The sequence below is a fragment of the Sciurus carolinensis genome, chromosome 1 (genome assembly GCF_902686445.1).
Source record: "Sciurus carolinensis chromosome 1, mSciCar1.2, whole genome shotgun sequence".
NCBI lineage: Eukaryota > Metazoa > Chordata > Mammalia > Rodentia > Sciuridae > Sciurus > Sciurus carolinensis.
The window spans coordinates 129,594,760-129,613,857 of record NC_062213.1 but is presented as its reverse complement, the minus strand read 5'-3'; the positions used below and the strand labels follow the sequence as shown (position 1 = coordinate 129,613,857).

The 19,098-nt window shown below is 36.9% G+C and overlaps 1 protein-coding gene across 5 annotated transcripts in view; it reads left to right on the top strand.

The window, feature by feature from the left end:
* Nucleotides 1-12,576: 12,576 nt before the first annotated feature.
* Nucleotides 12,577-19,098, top strand: part of Mtf2 (metal response element binding transcription factor 2) — a 56,479-nt gene continuing 49,957 nt past the window's right edge. For 4 of the 5 annotated variants that reach the window (XM_047555108.1, XM_047555117.1, XM_047555100.1 and 1 more), the window contains exon 1: nucleotides 12,577-12,814. Coding sequence is in view for 2 of the 5 variants with exons in the window: in XM_047555100.1 (XP_047411056.1) it covers nucleotides 12,810-12,814 (5 nt within the window). In the remaining 3 variants the exon portion in view is untranslated. The remainder of the gene's footprint in view (nucleotides 12,815-19,098) is intronic. The other variant, XM_047555135.1, reaches the window with a different exon arrangement.

Sequence of the window (19,098 nt, the reverse complement as noted above, 5' to 3'; positions counted from 1 at the left end):
GAAGAAATTGAGATTCGAGAGAAAAGATGCGCATGTTTACAAGGTGTTCCAGTTATCTATTTTATTTTAAAATTGCTTTAAAATTTTTATTACACCTAAACATTTTACGAGTTAGTAATTGGGGTATAAATCAGCTAGATGATTCTTTTCCATGTGGTGCTGATGAGGCCACTTGCTTATGCTTAGCAAGCAGATGACTGGAGAATTCAGAATCAGTTCATTCCTGCCTTACATCTTGGTATGGATGGCAGCAAAGGTATGCTCAGCTGAGACTCAAATGAAGTAGCTACATGTAACTTTCATCTTGTGATGCTCTCAGGATAACTGTACTTCAGAATTTCCAGAGACAGTGTTCCAAAAGACCCAAAGTAAAAGATGCCAGTTTATTAAGGTTTTGGTTGAGATAAGATCAATCAGGGAAAATGGGAATAAGAGGAGAAATATTCACTAAGTGTTAAATTAAATCAGAGGTGCTTTTTAGTATTGATTTTCACAAAACTCTGAATTTTTCATTAATTGGAATCAGAGTCTGAGTTATTGTGAAGTCCTGAGAGTGGAAATGGAAATTTTTCTGGATGATACTATTATTATTATTGTGGTACTAGATATCAAATTTGGGACCTAATGCTTGCTAGGCAAGTGCTCTACTATTGAGTTGTACCTCTAAACTCTTTGAAACACTATTAAGTTGTAAAATAACATTCCTCTCTGTTACTTTTATTTTATTTATTTACTTTTTAACCTTGACATTTATTTATTTTTGGCAGACTGGGAATTGAACTGAGGGCCTTTCACATGCTAGGCAAGCTTTCTACCACTAGGCTACATCCCCAACCCTTCTGTTATCTTTATTAACTTCTGTGTTTCTTCCTCCTGCTTATCTGTGGGCTATCCTAAGGGTCATTTCATCACTTGCTATTCTCCAGGTACTTGGTTTAAAAAAAAGCTTATTCATTCTCACTTTAAACATAAATAAATTATTAACATAAATTAAAACTAAGGTTAATTATTTTCAAATATATTTCTTTATTCTCTCACTTATCTGAACCTCAGGCCCTTTCTCCCAGTTCATTTGGAATAGTTCTCATTCCAAATAATACAGTCTTACTGTATCTCAGATTCTGAGTATTAAAAATAAAAATAGTATATCTAGAACAAAGCCATCATCTTCTGAAAGTAGCTTCCCCCATGCTCTCTCTCTTTTTCTACATCATCATTTTTAGTTTTACAGATTTAGAACTTTGACATCATCCTTGATGTTCCCTCTTCTTTTAATCATAAACCATGATTCTTGATCAGCTTCTATTATACTTCCTCTCTTTCCAAAGGTCTGTTGGATTCATGCCTTTTTGTTCATTCACAGTGCTGCTAGTCTTCCTCACCACATTGTGCTGGAGTAACAGTCCCATTTGCCTCTGTGCTCATCCTTACTCCTTCTAGTTCATAGTGAACAGTGCTCTCAACTAATTTTCCAGTAATGACTGCAGTATATTACCTGATTTCTAAAACAAATCTCTAAAGTTCATTCTTCCATTCAAATACAAATGTCTCTAACAGAGCCTTTTGTTTTGTTTTGTTTTTCCTTACTGGGGTAAATGCCAAGGAGTATAAGTGATGGACTGTATGGGAAAAGTATGTTCGCCCTTGTAAGAAACTGACAAACTGACTTTCAAAATGGTTATATTCCCAGTGTGATTCAGAAAACTGAGGCAGGAGAAATTCAAGTTTGAGGCCAGCCTGGGAAATTAAGTGAGACCCTCAGCAACTGAGCAAGATCCTATCTCAAAATAAAAAATTAAAAGGCCTAGAAATGTAGCTCAGTGGTTAAGTGGCCCTAGTTTCAATCCCTGGATGCCCACAATCCCCCAAAAAAGAATGTGTTTGGTTGAAAATAACAGAATAATGGTTATGATAGATTAAAAAGATAGGAATTTGGACTGGGGTTGTAGCTCAGTGGTAGAGCTCTTGACTAGCTAATGTGTGAGGCACTGGATTCAATCCTCAGCACCACATTAAAAAAATAAATAAAGGTATTGTGTCCATCTACAACCAAAACATATTTAAAAAGATAGGAATTTATTTGTTTTATAATTTTTTTGTTAATTATAAAATAACCTACATTTATTATATATATTTTATGTGCCAGGCATAGTTCTAGATGCTAACATGAATTACTAATATTATCTTTACAAGCCTATGATGTGGATATAATATTGTTATTAACCCTCATTAAAACAATGAGGAATAAAACATAAAGAAATTTAAGTAATTTGTCAATCCTTATGAAACAAAAAAGTTCAGGAATTTAGGATTAATACAATTTTCAAGGATGTTAAAAATGCTGGACTCTCCTATTTTCTACTTTACCATCATCAGTATGTGGCTTTTGTCCTCATGATCACAAGATAGCTGCTGTTACTCTAGGCAATACATTCATGTTTCAGGCATGGAAAAGGGGAAAGGATTATGAACAAAGAGAAAAAGCCTAGGTGGGTATACCAGTCAAAAGTATTTTTCTAGGTGTGGGGTTGTGCTCAGTGGTAGAGTGCTTGCCTGGCATGTGCTTAAACTGGGTTTAATCCTCGGCACCACATAAAAATAAATAAACAAAATAAAGATATCCATCTACAACTTAAAAAAAAGTATTTTTCTAAAACTCTACAGAGGAATCGTTCCTTCTCACTCTGTACAAATAGTGTGTATACACACATGGGCATTATATAAATCAATCAATTAATTAACCTGGAATTGTTTAATCTGTGGTCAGTTTTCATTGCAGGAAAGTTTAGTATTTTAGCTTTAGTATTTAACTTTTAGACTAAGTAAAGAAAGGTTCTGTCTGGGTAGAGAAGTTGTGAATGACGCTTGGGCATTAGGGTTTAGCATGATACTATTTCCTCATTGGCCATTTTGTAGACCGCATAATCAAGGTTGTGTTAGTTAGTTTTTCATCCCTGTGAACAAAATACCTGACAAAAACAACTGAGAGGAGGAAAGAATTATTTTGACTGACAGTTTCAGGGTTTTCAATCCAAGGTCAGCTCCAATTCAGAAGTATTCTGGTGAAACAAATGGCAGAGAAAAATCTCACCTCACGGCATCTAGGAAGCAGAGGGAGAGAGATGGGGGGAAGAGAAGAAGGAGGTGAGGTGGAGAAGAAGGGGCCAGGCAGAAGATAAACCTTCCAGGACCTGCCCTCAGTGACCTACTTCCTTTGACTATGTCCCACCTCCCAACAGTGCATTGATGAAGTCAGAGATCTCAGAATGCAATCATTGCCTAAAAGCCCCACCTCTCAACCTTGCTGCATTGAGGACCATGCTTTCAACAGATGAGCTTTTGGGGACATTGGAAATCTAACCCATTACAAAGGTGATATCTGTGCACTTCATATCTTAGGTGTCACTACTGGTAAGGGTATATGAAATCAATACTTATACACTGAAACATTGTCAATCAGTTCAACACTTTTAGAAAGCAATTGTTAGTACATATTTTGGGAGTTGTTAAGATTTGTTCTAATCTCTTAGGTTTCACTCAAGTTCAAGGTAATTAAATAGGAATTCCAGACTACAGGAGGTTTCAACTGACAAAGTAAAACTTAGAGGGCATTAAGAAGTTAGTATTTAGCCAGGTTCAGTGGCACATGGCTGTAATCCCAGCAATTTGTGAGGCTGAGGAAGAAGGACTGCAAGTTCAAGATCAGCTTAGCAAGATCCTGTCTCAAAATAAAAATGTAAAAGGGCTGGGGATGTGGCTCAGTGGTAGAGCACCCCTGGGTTCAATCCTCAGTACAACAACAACAACAAATTGGTACTGGAGGGAGGGAGGAGGGGAGAAAGAGGAAATACTGGGGAATGATATTGGTCAAATTACATTGTTATATTGTTTGCATGTATGAATATGCAGCAACAAATCCCACCATTACGTACAACTATAATGCACCAATAAAAAATATGGAAAGAAAAAACAGAAGCTGGCATTTGGATGGACTATTGAGATAGAAGAGTCAAGGTCTAAGGTGAGGGGACTGACAAAGGTATCATTAAGATGTGTGGATCATTAAGAACTGAGAGAGGCAAGATGATGTACAGATGAGCACCGTCATTTCAGAATCTGATCTGAGAAAAGAAGACACACACCAGGTCAAAGATACAGTTGCCTCAAAGGGCCTGCAAGAATGGAAATTGCCTTATAACCTAATAATTTTTTTATTAGTGCATGTTAACTATACAGAATAATGAGTTTCATTGTGCCTCAATCATAATTCAACCAATTCACTACCCATTACCTCACCTAATCCTCTCCTCTTCCTTCTCCCTGGTCTCCTTCCTTCACTCAAACCATCTCCTTTCTACTTTCATGACTTTACCTAATAATTCTATGAGTAGAAATTATCTCAGAGAAATGCCTTGAGTAATGAAAAATGTATGAAAATGAAAAGTATGAAGATATTTATTCCTCAAAGCATAACTTAATAGCACCACCTAATTACACAGAAACAAAAAGTTAAAAGAATGGAACATTTTATGAAATATTATATATACAATATAATTAGATTTTATATGATAAAAACATGAAAGGAAATAAAAATATAACAGTGATAATGAGATTTTGATTAAGATTCTTTTTACATTTTTTGAACATGGGACATTATGGTCACAATATACTGTGATTATGTTTAAAGTCTCAGGTACTCATCTTTAGAGAGACATCAAAAGAAATATCAAACATATTTTGATTCCTTAGATACTGTGGCTAGAGCTAAGAAGGCCATTTTTCTTCCATGTGAACTTCTATTTTTTTGGTACCAGGAATTGAACTCAGGGGCACTTCACCACTGAGCCTAGCCCTATTTTGTATTTTATTTAGAGACAGGATCTCACTGAGTTGCTTTTTGCTGAGGCTGGCTTTGAACTCAAGACCCTCCTGCCTCAGTCTCCCAAGCCCCTGGGATTAAGGCATGAGCCACTGTGCCCAGCTTTGTGTGAAAATTTGATCTCCAAGTACCTCTCCAGTTCTGTTTCTCTGGTTATGTAATGAAAGTAATTGTCAGCAAGGTACATTAGTGTACACCTCTAATCCCAGCAACCTGGAAGGCTGAGCAGGTGGATTACAAATTCAAGGCCAGTCTCAGCAATTTAGTGAGATCCTGTTTTTTTTTTTTTTTTTGTAAACAAATGGGATACATGTTGTTTCTCTGTTTGTACATGGAGTCAAGGCATACCATTTGTGTAATCACAAATTTACACAGGGTAATGTTATTTGATTCATTCTGTTATTTTTTTTCCTTCCCCCCACCCCTCCCACCCCTCTTTTCCCTCTATACAGTCCTTCTTTCCTCCATTCTTGCCACCCTCCTTAACCCTAACCCTAAACTAACCCTAACCCTAACGCTAACCCCTCCCACCCCCCATTACATGTCATCATCCGCTTATCGGCAAGATCATTCGTCCTTTGGTTTTTTGAGATTGGCTTATCTCACTTAGCATGATATTCTCCAATTTCATCCATTTGCCTGCAAATGCCATAATTTTATCATTCTTCATGGTGGAGTAATATTCCATTGTATATATATGCCACAGTTTCTTTATCCATTCATCAATTGAAGGACATCTAGGTTGGTTCCACAATCTGGTATTGTGAATTGAGCAGCTATGAACATTGATGTGACTGTATCTCTGTAGGATGCTGATTTTAAGTCCTTTGGGTATAGGCCAAGGAGTGGGATAGCTGGGTCAAATGGTGGTTCCATTCCAAGCTTTCTGAGGAATCTCCACACTGCTTTCCAGAGTGGCTGCACTAATTTGCAACCCCACCGGCAATGTATGAGTATACCTTTTTCCCCACATCCTCGCCAACACCTATTGTTGCTTGTGTTCTTGATAATCGCCATTCTAATTGGGGTGAGATGGAATCTTAGTGTAGTTTTGATTTGCATTTCTCTTATTACTAGAGATGTTGAACATTTTTTCATATGTCTGTTGATTACTTGTAGATCTTCTTCTGTGAAGTGTCTGTTCATTTCCTTAGTCCATTTGTTGATTGGGTTATTTGTATTCTTGGTGTAGAGTTTTTTGAGTTCTTTATATATTCTGGAAATTAGTGCTCTATCTGAAATATGTGTGGCAAAGATTTTCTCCCACTCTGTAGGATCTCTCTTCACATTACTGATAGTTTCCTTTGCTGAGAGAAAGCTTTTTAGTTTGAATCTATCCCAGTTGTTGATTCTTGCTTTTATTTCTTGTGCTATGGTAGTCTGTTTAAAAAGAAAATTAAAAAAAGAAAAAAAAAAAAAAGGCTGGGGATATAGCTCAGTGGTAAAACACCCTGGGTTCAACCTCCAGTAAAAAACAAAACAAAACAAAACAAAAAACAAGAAGTCAATCATGTAGCTGGTAGAATTGCTCATAATAAAAATAAGTATGGCCTACTCTGGAGAGGGAGGAATTATAAATGAACTATACATAGATGACAAAAGTTTTGGACTTTTCATGGTGATTCTTGTACTTGGCATGCTCTTGTGGAGAACCTGGAAGGTATCACTCTAGCACAAGAGGTTTTTAAGCCAGGGTGGTTCACACATAAGCCAAATATGAGGCTCATTCCCTTATACTTGAACTGTCACTTAATGAGTCATATAAGATAGATCCTGGACAGCTAGAATAATTTAAGAGTTATTCCTACAGAATAGTAATCTTTCAGTTTGCCATGACGACAAGCTGTGGTTCCTGTCATATATCCTGTTGAATAAATTGATGTTCAATGTGGAATCTGAGAGTTTTTTGAATGTGAATATTTAGTTGAATTTAAGAAGGTATCACAGTGAGCATTAAAGTTTTTACATTGTTTTTTCTGTTGTTTTCAGTTTAGTATGTTGAATAAAAATATAAACTTTCTGAGCATTCTGCCTCATTCCTGCATTTTCTAACTGTTTGAGTGAACTATTAAACTTTCTGCACTTCAGTTTTCTAATCTGAAACAGATAGTTCTATGTCTAAGAGTTGTTGTTAGGGTTAAATAAGTTAATATACTTAGAATAGGCCCTGTCATATTGTAAATACTCAATAACATTAATAATTTGTTATAAATCCATAAATTCTTCTAGATATATGCAAATATAGTACCTACTCATTCATCATTCATTTGGTTTATATAAACTTACATCTAGATAATAATTACTTATTCTGCATATTAGTCCGGATCCAAACAAGGAAGCAAAATCATAAAGTAAATTGAATACAAAAGTTTAATATAAGAAAATTTTAACTATAACAAGGGGTGGAAGTAATAAGGAATTCGTTAGTAAGAGAACTCTAATGAATGCAAGAATAGTAGACACTGAAGAAACCATTACCTCTATTGCCGATATAGAATGTCCAAGAAACCCCTCCCCCTACACCTTGATGAGATCCAGAATCTGATGGAGAAAGTAAAACTGAGACTCACTTAATGGCAGAGAAGTTGCTGAGGTGTTCCATCTGCAAAACTTGCTGAAAATGTGTCTTCTGGAACTTGCCATGCTCTTTAGTGTACCAGAAAAAGCTCTTCTTGAGGAAGCAACTCGTGGGAGACACTAAAACTGCCTGAGATGGGTAACAGGAAATTGCTGCTGGCCACTGTGCACTGCAGGAGCTAGGTGTTGGAGAAGGCCCTTGAGCTGCAGGATCCTAATGCCGGGGAAACTATCCATACTGTAGGAGCTGGCTCTAAGGAAGCTGCATGTGCTACAGGATCTGAATTCAGGAAGCTGTGCACACTGCAGGAGACTATTGAAAGCACACTGGAACCAGAAAGAAACCCCACTTTTATACTACATAGAATCTCTAGCACCTTCCTCTGACAAAGTTTCACATTCTGTCAGCTGGTGAAGAAAAAATATTTAGAGGGCCCCTATCCATTTTCACAAGAAAGTAATAAAGGGTGAATTTGGAGATGATAAGCAAACATTAAGTTTAAGTTTGTTATGTATACTTTTTACAATTAATTATGAAGGTTAGAAGCAGAGTTCGTGGTATATGTTTTCACTTGGTATATACTTTTCATTTGATATTATGGAAACATTTAATTTTTCTTTTGCCATTTCAGATTTATTTCCTTTTCAGACCTGTTATCCTTAAAGAAAAGGGAGACCATGTCCCTGAATGCTCCCTTCTGTTCTTAGAAACCTAGCTTAGTTAAGGGAACAATGAAAGTGTATCTGGTTGGAATGTCCAGAAATATATTATCTTGAAGAATTGTGGCCTTCTATCATGTATGCTTGAAATTATCACAAGTTAAAAAGTTACTTTCTTATATGCATGCTCGGACAGCTGCTCCTTGGGATGTTGATCATACAATGGGACGAAGCAAGCTAAGCTGATGTGCTTCTGTAACCCAACTTATAAAAACCCCTCCCTGTAGTAACTGACTTGGGTCAAAAGAGGGAAGTGCTTATCCAGATGGACACCCCAAGACAAAGTTCAGAGAGGCATGGGAGGCTCTACTTTCTGGAGAGGTACTGGAGACACTGCATGAAGCAGAAGTACACCTGTCCAACCCACACCACTGGACTTTCTGAAAAAGCATCTGCCAGCCTGTGGCCACTAGACCTCCTTGTATTTCTCAATAAACCCTATATCTCATATCCCATCTTCCATGTTGTCCTTGGTCTCTTGGCAACCTATCCTATTACCCTAGCACAAATGAGTGGTAAATGTGACACAGATCAATGAAATAAAATTCAAAAAGAACACAGAAAGTATTTCTTTGACCTTGCTGACTTATCTGGTTATTTGCATTTCTATCTGCACAATAACCAATGTCGAAGATCTTCTAGTCCTTTTCTACAAGAGATTAATAGCTAATAATTATGAGCTTGTAAGTTTATATAGTATTTTGTAACATTCCTCATGACATTTCAATGATAAAATTTGGGAATTCCTAATTTTTTAAATATTCTGCTCAAATTTTCATCTTTTTCAATGTTGGTTCTGATTATGATAGTTCAATACTATCACTGACTTCTGTTACTTATTAACATATCTAGATTGTATCAGTCAGAGTACACTAAAATATTCTGGGTGGTACACATTGTAGTGGCCTAACACAACAAAATTTATTTCTACAATTGAACATTCACATGCTAAAAGATTAATAAAGTCAGGCATAGTGGTGCACAGTTGTAATGCCAGCAATTTGGGAAGCTAAGGCAGAAGGATTGTAAGTTTGAAGTCAGTCTGGGCCATTTAGTGAAATCCTGTCTCAAAATTTTAAAAAAGGTCTGGGGATGTAGCTCAGTATAACTTCCCAGGGTTCAATCCCCAGTACTGCAAAACAAAGTTAAAAAGACTGTGAGAAAATACTCACAGATCCCATATCTGATAAAGGACTTCTATCCAAAATACATAAAAAAATTTTTAAACTTGATATAAGAAAACGAATATCACAGTTAAACAAATGGGCCAAAGGCCAGGCATGATGGTGCATGCCTGTAATACCAGTGACTCAGGAGGCTGAGGGTAGGAGGATCACAAATTCAAAGCCAGTTTCAACAATTTAGGGAGGCCCTAAGCAACTTGGTGAGACCCTGTCTGAAAATAAAAAATACAAAGGGCTGGGGTTGTGGCTCAGCGGTAGAGTGATTGCCTTGAAAGCGTGGGGCACTGGGTTCGATCCTCAGCACCACATAAATAAATAAATAAATAAATAAATAAAAGAAAGACATTGTCCATCTATAACTAAAAAAAAAAAAAAAAAAAAAAAGGTTGGGGATATAGCTGGGTGGTAAAGTGCCCCTGGGTTCAATCCCCAGTATAAAAAGAAAAAAAAAAAAAAAAAGTGAAACAAAAATTTACCAAGCAACTTAGCAACTCCATTTGTAGGAATGTCCTCAAGAAAAATAAAAAAGAAACCAAGTACCTACACAAAGACTTGCACATAAATGTTCATAGATTTATGTCTAATAGTACAGAATCAGAAATAATTCAACAATTCAAATGTCCTTCAACTGAATGAATAAACAAAAATGTGGTACATACAATGGAGTTCTAGTCAGCAATAAAAAGGAAAGAAGTACTAACTGGTAAAACATGAACAAACCTCAAAAACACGAGTGAAAGAATCCAGATGCAAAAGACTATATGAGTTAACTTATATGAAATTGCCAGAAAAGGCAAATTTATAGAAATAGCAGATTAGGGGTGGGAAAGAGGATTGACTGTGAACAGGCATAATGAATTTGGAGATGTGGGATGTAAATGTTCTAAAACTGAATTGTGGTAATTATTGTAAAACACTAGTCACTGTTTATTGTAGTCATTAAGGGATCTAAAGTGATAGACATTCTTTCTCAACAATATTTCATTATAATTCAATATTTTAACCAGTACCATTTAATAATTTAAATACCTCAGTCATACATTTTCAGTTTCTCTGAGTAATAGTCCTTAGTTTTACATCTCTCTTTAGCCTCACTGTATCTTCTACCTTTCAAGTTTCACTTTATCTCAATTTTATTTTGACATAATTTCTCATAAATTTGTCTTCAATGCTACTCCTACATTGGTTAGAGAAAAATTTTTGACTTAAGCAGATACAAACCTAGCATGATGGTGCACTCCTGTAATCCCAGTGAGTCAGGAGGCTGAGGTATGAGGATCACAGGTTCAAGGCCAATCTCAGCAATTTAGCGAGACCATGTCTCAAAATAAAAAATAAAAAAGGATGGGAGATATAGCTCAGAGGTGAAGTCTCCATGAATTCAATTCTCAGAACCAAAAAAATAAAAAATAAAGATATTTCACAAACAAATTATGTAAGTTTGCTATGCACCTATGCCTAATTACAGATCATCAATTTTAGAGAACATTTGGCCTAAGTTGTCCTTAACATTATGTCACATGGTCCTAATTTCTACATCTTCAGTAATTCAATACCTCACTGATACTCATTCCAATCTCAGAAACTCAAATACAGTGGTCCTTTCTTAACTGCAGGGAACCCTTACCCAGTGAATTCCTGAAATCTTTTAAAGTACTAAACCCTATATATACCATGTTTCTTCCCATATATACATACCAATTATAAAGTTTAATTTATACATTAGACAAAGTAACAGATTAACAATAAATTATTACAATAAATTGTAATAAAAATCATGTGAATGTGGCCTTTCTCTTCTTCTCCCCTTCCTACCCTACCCCTCTCAAAATATCTTAGTGTACTGTAGACTTTGCAACCTCAGCTTTTTTTCTTTCTTTATTAAATCGAGACCATCTTCTTCAGTTAAAGGAAACATTTAAAAAAAAAAATTTTTTTTTTTAAATTCTCACAGGTGCTTTGGGGTGGGAAGAGGAAACGTTTTATAGCTTCTCTTTGGCATATAAAATTGCCAGCATCGTAACTCTTGTATTTTGGGATCATTATTAAATAAGTTCTGCAAAACCATGACAACAGGTCTGATGACTGAGACACTAAGTGACTATGGGCAGGTAATGTAGATACGATGTACAAGGGGATGACACATGTAGGGAAGGACAATTGGACAGTGATATTTCATTACACTACTCAGAATAACATGCAATTTAAAACTTAAAATGAAACAGTAAATGGTAGTGGATAAAATATTGAATGACCCTGGATAAAACGAATAAGCTTATTTACAAAATTTTTATAGGCTGAGGGAATTCCTTTCAAAATATGAGCAAAGGGAATATAGGCCACAAGAGGAACTTTCTAAGTTAAAAAAATGTATTCAATATTCCTGTGACATAAGACAAAACCAAAATTATTTTAAACAAAATTATAAATAAGAGTACTACGCATGGTTATTAAGAAGAGCTGGGTGGTATCTTAACCTAAGTTAAAGAGACAAGCATGCACTCGCACAGCTTGTCAGTTGGGACCCCTGTCGGCAGGAGGCTAAGCGTCTGCCCTAGTATTAAAGTTCTGTATTCGTAAAATAAACCACTGTGCACGAGATTATTTTCAGATTTCATTATAATTAGAAAAGATTACAAAGCAGGCTAAAGGAGAAAAGCTCTTTCATTGTTAGTGGGAAAAATCTGAATATCTTCCACATAAGCTGCTCCTGATTAGAGTTCGGGCTGAAGCGTAATCGTTGAACAAAATTAATTTTGACCTCCCGGGTCTCCTCCCCGCTGAAGAGAAAGACACTCGGTGTTAGGGTGAATGTTAAAAAAAAAAAAAAAAAAAAAAAAAAAAAAAGAGTCTTAGCTAAAGTTTTCTTCACTGAAAGGAAATTCGCTCGGTAACATGGATAAAGTACAGCGCTATTTCTACCCGTCAGAACCTGCACGCTAAAGGTCGGACACAGTCTTCCCTTAAAAGCAAACAGCGTAGCACATCCAACCACCGGGAGCGCAGCGTTCACTATTGTGTTAGCACCGGCGGCGGAAGGACTTAGTTCACCGCAACGTTAAAGAGTCCTTCTTTGTTCAGCCCCAGCCGGGGACGCAGGGCGCGGTGTTCTTCCGCGCTCGCCGCGCAGTCCCCGCCCCTCCGCGGCCCTGGAGAGCTGCCATTCGGCCTCGGAGGCGCTCCGCGCTCCCAGAATGCACCGGCAGTCCGCGGGAAACCAAAATGGCGAAGGGCTGTAGCGAAGTGGGCTGTGTTTGAGGCCGGTATAGGAAGGCTCACTCTACCCACAACCCTCGTCCCCGAGGACCTCGTTTTGTGCGTGCGTATGTGCGGGGTTCCCGGTGGGGCGGGTGCCCAGTAAGTGTTCGGAGTCGCAGGGGAAGCGCCCACGGGGACGTGATTGGTTATATTTTCCTGTATGAAGCAGTTGGCACCACTGAAGTGACCGAATGAGGTGAGAGACCTTGGCCTGGGAACCGACTCTTCCGGAGGAGGTGGGGGTGGGGGAAAGAGAAGGAAGAAAGGAAGCAAGTATAAAAGGGAAAGATGGAGGATCGAGGTGGGGGTGGGGGCTCCGGTTTCTGGGTGCCTCTGCATTTATGTATATGTTGAAAAGAATGGATGGGAAGGAATAGCCATTTGAATGTTTGACAAAAATAGGGACTAAAGGAACGAGCAGGGCGTTGGGGGAGTCTGTTGGAGGAACATGATAAAACGTTGAGACGGGAAAGCTGTGTTTGGAGGGCAGGAAGGAACCTGGGGGCGGGAGGCTGGAGGGGCAGGATGAACCTGGTGACGAGGGGGTGGGGAACTGTGAGAGGAGCCGTTAGCAAATTGGGACTGAAGGAGATGGGGAACCAAGTGGAGGGGCTGCCTGGGACCTTAGGGGGCGCTAAGGGAAGTAGCAGCTTGAAACCGGAGGGTAGTGGGATTGTGTAGAATTGGAGTGAGGGGGGTCAAGTGGATGGGTTGGATGTACTGTGAGAATAAGGGGAACACTGAAGAGGAGTCCGGAAGCAAACGCTGAAGGCTGAAAGGGAAAACGCGATGGGGGGAGCGCACAAAAATCTGAGTCATTTCGTCTGTTCAGTTAAATTTAACTCATATCCCTTCTTGGGATTTGTATTGTATTCAGTTTTACAACTGAGGTAATTACGGCTTAAGGGATTTTAACTAATTTGCCAAGATTTCCAAACAACGTATTTGGGTAGTGCCAGAACTCTTAACTGCATGTTTTACAATCTGGTGTCCTTGGTTGCTGGAGTTTTTCTTTGGAAGCAGTTAGCAGGAACAGATGGATTTATCGGGGTGTTTTGACGAACAGTGAGAGTTCATGAATAATGGGGAAAGGGTTATAGAATGTTACTGTATTTAAAACATTTAACTTTGGTTAAAGATAGAAAACATCTAATACTAATCCGAATATGAAAACCTATGTAGGCCCATGTATAACATATAGGAAAGCACCATGTGTAGCCAGTACAGAGCTAGAAATATGTAAATAGTGACTGATTTAATTTGACTCCAGATACTCTAGTGGTAGTAACTTTCTCCTTCAGATCTGTTCCCTGTGACCCTTCTGTATACTACCTTGCCTACAGGCTGGTTTCAATTTCCATGTTTTTATTTTCTCTTGAGAATTCCTTTTGTTGGGGGGCAGAGAATTGCAGACAGTTGAATTTAAAAGTACTTATTGTGAATTAAAAAAGATGTACTTAAATTCTTATGTGACCTTTTCAGAGGTTGGACAGTGTTTTAAGTGGAGCCATTTTGACTAAGGCTTTAGATGTCCAGTAGTTTAGGTAAGAAAAGAGTCGATTTTAAATTACTTAATGTAAAGCATTCTGTTTTCTGTTGGGAATGTTATGTACATTCCCAAGTACTTGTAGTGATGTCTTGAGAGGAAATGCAGGGTGAAACTTTTTTGTCGCTTTTGGCTTCCTAAATATAGAAATGTATTTGAATTTACGTTTCAAAATCTGCTTGCCTTCAGTTTTTTCTAAGGTACTAAAAATATTCTAAATATTTGAACTGAGAATGCACCTGTTGGGGCTGGGGTTGTAGCTCAGTGGAAAAGCACTTGCCTAGCTCACATGAGGCACTGGGTTCCATCGTCAGCACCACATAAAAATCTACTAAAAATATTTAAAAAAAAAGAATGCACTTGTTTCCTGATACTGCATACCAGTGTTAATGGGTATTCATGGAAAGTTAAACCTATTAAGATGAAATGCACACACAGCTTCAGGACTAGATGAACAGAAATAGTCTGGTTAAACCTTAGATGAAACAAATTTCTTTAATAGTTCATTGAGTTATGCATGTTGCCTCAAAGGTCTGTTGTGAAAGGAATTTTATTCTATGTATTCTGATAGGGGTCATTACTCTTTGATGCCATGGATTATAAATAGACCTTTTCATTAGGTTTTTGAAAAAACAGTTTGATTTATTCATATTTTAGATAATCTTTACATTTGACTTGAGGAAGCAAAGTATTGTGATAATCTGTGTTAGCAGTTGGGGAAATTGACTTCTTAGGGGTTGTTATGACCAAAATCTGTAGTTTGGTGACTTAGAAAGTAGAATTTAACTGCTATTTTAATCAGTCTACACTTTTGTGAACTGCATTCCTTGGCTGATATTTTCATGCTTCTTTCTGCTGTTCTTAAAGAAAATTTGTTATAGGGAAATAAACAACAATCCTAAAATAAATAAACAACAATCCTAAATTGGAGAGTGGAAGTTTCTTTGTGGGTGTTTCTTATTTATTAGAGTAGTATTATATAATAGAACTTTCTGCAGTGATGTCAGTGTTTTGTTTCTGCTATTCCAGTAAGCCACTAGCCACACATGAACATTGAACTTTAAAATGTAACTAGTGAGACTGAGAAATGAATTTATAATTTAATTCATTAAAACTAAAATTTAAATGGCTGTATGTAGCAGGGGCTACAAAATTAGACAGCACAGTATTGGAGGTTATTACATCCATATTTTAGGAATTATCACATCCATTAACCATGGAGACCACAGGAACCCAAGGATAAGGAACTGTCTTAGAATGAGGAAGTTTGCCAGGTGCTGTGGCATATGGCTGCAATCCCAGTGACTTGGGAGGCCGAGACAGGAGGACTGGAAGTTTTAGGCCAGCCTTAGCAACTTAGCAAAATCCTAAGCAGCTTAGTGAGACCCTGTCTCAAAATTTTAAAAAAGGCCGGGGGATGTGGTAAAAGGCTTCTGGGTTAAATCCTCAAACCACCCCCACTGTCCGCCCCCCCCCCCAAAAAAAAAGAGAAAATTCAAATTTTCTTAGATTACTGTAACATGAAGAATTCTTCATTTTTGTCATACACCATGTCTTCTTTCTCACCTATTTTCATATAACTATAATGAAATGCTTCTTTGGTCTTCTCTAGTCTTTGAGATATAAGATCCTACTTCCTACGTCAAAAAACAACAAACAACAGACAATGGATGTTAGCAATGTTAGTTTACTGTTATTTTTATACTGAAATAAAAAAAAAAAATTCAAACATGCATTAGTGAACCAGGGGAGTAAAGTGAACTTAAGCATTATCAAGTCTTTTTTAAAAATATTTTTTAGTTGTAGATGGACAAAATGCCTTTATTTTATTTATTTTTATGTGGTGCTGAGGATCAAACCCAGTGCCTCACACGTGCTAGACAAATGTTCTACCGCTGAGCTACAGCCCCAGCCCAAGCATTATCAAATCTTGTTTCATCTGTACCTCTACCCACTCCACATCATTGTTTTTATTATTTTTAAAACATTTGAATGTAAAATTTACACACATTGAAATGTACAAATCTTAACTCCTGTACTGGGGATTGAACTCAAGTGTGCTTTACTACTGAGGTGTATCCCTAGTTCTTTATATTTTTTATTTTAAGACAGAGTGTTGCTAGATTGCTGAAGGTCTTGCTAAGTTGCTAAGGCTGGCCTCCAACTTAAAATCCTCCTGCCTCAGCCTCCTGGATCACTGGGATTACAGTTGCGTGCCACCATGCCCAGCAATTGCATAGTTTTTAAATAACAGTTCTCTTGAGATTTAATTCACTAGCATAGTATATATACATAATTCATATCTGCCTTTTTAAGGTATACAGTTCTTTGATTTTTTTCAAAAGTATACTCAGAGAGTCATACAGTTATTACCATTGTCTAATTTAAAAATACTGTCATTATGTCAAAAAAAAAATCTGTATCTAATAATAGTCACTTTTCATTCCCATTTCCCCTCAGCCCTTGGCATCCACCAATCTACTTTCTATGCCTATAGATTTGCCTATTCTGGACATTTCATGTAAATGAAATCATACAATAAATATGTGGCTTTGGGTTTGACTCCTTTTATATGACATAACATTTTCAAACTACATCCATGTCATAACACATCAATTACTTCATTATATGAAAATCATATTTTGTCTATTCATCAGTTGATGTACATTCGAATTGTTACCTTTTTTTTTGACTTGTAAGTAATGCTGTAATAAGCATTGTACAGGATTTGTGTGGATATGTATTTTCATTTCTCTTGTATATATCTACATGTGGAATTACTGGATAAGATAACTGTTTAAATATTTGAGAACCATCAAACTTTTCTAGAGAATCTTCCATTCCATAGTCTTACCAGTATAAGTTTTCCAGTTTCTCCACGTCTTCATTAAGACAATTAAGTCTTTTTGATTATAATCATCAATTATAGTAGGTGGGAAGTGGTATTTCATTGTTTTGATTTGCAGTTCCCTGATGGCTGATGAGGTTGAGCATGTTTTCATATACTTACTGGTCATTTTTATCCCTTCATTGGAGAACTGTCTATTTAGGTCTCTTGCCCTTTAAAAACTGGGTTATCTTTTCATTGTTGAGTTGCAAAAATTCTTTGTATATTTTGGATACAAGTTCCTTGTTTTCTAAATTTTTGTTGTTGATGATGTTTATTTATATGCAGTGTTGAGAATTGAAGCCATTACCTCACACATGCTAGGTGAGTGCTCTACCACTGACCTACAACCCCAGCCCTTCAAGTTCTTTCTCTAAAACGTGATTTACAAACATTTCCCCCCATTTTGTTTATTATCTTTTCACTCTGTTGATCGTGTCCTTTGAAGCAGAAAAGTTCTTAATTTTGATGAAGTCAGTTTATCCCTTTTTTTGTGCTTTAAAAAAATTTTTTTTTTAGTTGTAGATGGGTACAGTACCTTTATTTTATTTATTTTTTTGTGGTGCTGAGGATCTAACCCAGTGCCGTCAGACAGGCTAGGCAAGTGCTCTACCACACAGCCACAACCCCAGCCCTGCTTGTGCTTTTAATGTTGCCTCTGAGAAACCATTGCCTATCAAGGTCATACAGATTTACTCCCTATGCTTCCCTTTAAGTTTTATAGTCTTAGTGCTTACATTTAGGTCCATGATCCATTTTGAGTTAATTTTTTATGATTTATATGAGGTAGGAGTCCAACGTCAGACTTTGGCTTAGTTTCCAGTTTCCTAGGACCAGTGTTCTTTCTCCATTGTATTGTTTTGACAGTCTTATCAAAAATCAGTTGTGACCATACATGGAAGGGTTTGTTTCTGAATTCTCAATTTTATTCCGTTGACTTTTATGTCTATATTGTGACATTACCATAACATCTTGATTACTGTTGCTTTGTAATAATTTTTAATATTAGAATGTGTGAGTCATCAAGTTTTGTTCTTTTAGGATTGTTTGGTTATTTGAGGTTTTCATGCTTTTTTTTCAAGCTGGGATTTTGGTGGGCATCCTGTTGACTCTAGTTTGATTTGGGGAGAATTGCCATTTTAGCATTGTTAACATCGATGAACATGGGATGTCTTTCTAGTCTAAATTTTTCTGATTTTATGTATACAAGTCTTTTTTTTTGCTACATTTAGTGTGGTATTTTGTTCTTTTTGGTGCTATTGTAAATGGAATTTTTTTCTTAATTTCATTTTCAGAATATTTATTGCTAATGTATAGAAGTGTATTTGACTTATCTTTATACATTTTGCAACCTTGCTGCATTAATTTATTCTTATCATTTGGGGTTGGAGATTCCAAATCACTGAGTTTTACAGCAGAGTTTTTCTTCACAATATGAATTTTTGTACCAAAATGTATTGGTGACACAGTATTTAAAAAAAAAAACTATAAGAATTAAAATTTGTAATAGTGCTGAACTCTAATGTAGACTTATGAACAAGTTGTGTTTGATTTTTACTTTGAGAAATAAACTGAATGTATCTCATTTACTATGTACCCCTTCCTCTCCTCAAACCATTTAGTGTGGTGAGCTAGGGAAATAAGAGATGCCTCAGTATTTCCTCTTAACATTTTTCCCAGTGTCTGCTGACACACTTTCTGTTGTGTGCCAGTACTCTTGGATGTATCTTATATGCTGGCAATGAGAATTATTTGGCCACCTGAACAAGTAGTAATTATAAAAATACATCAGTCATTGCCAGGTGTGGTGGCGCATGCCTGTAATCTCAGTGACTTGGGAGGTAGAGGCAGGAGGATTGCAAGTTTGAGGCCAGCCTCAGCAAGTTAATGAGATCCTGTCTTAAAAAAAGGGGAGGGGGTTGGTCTGGAGATATAGCTCAATGGTGAAGTACTTCTGGGTTCAGTCCCTAGTTGTAGTATTGCCCCCACCCCAAAATAAAAGTAGTATCAGTTATAAGATTAGGTTTTACTTTTTTTTTTTTTTTTT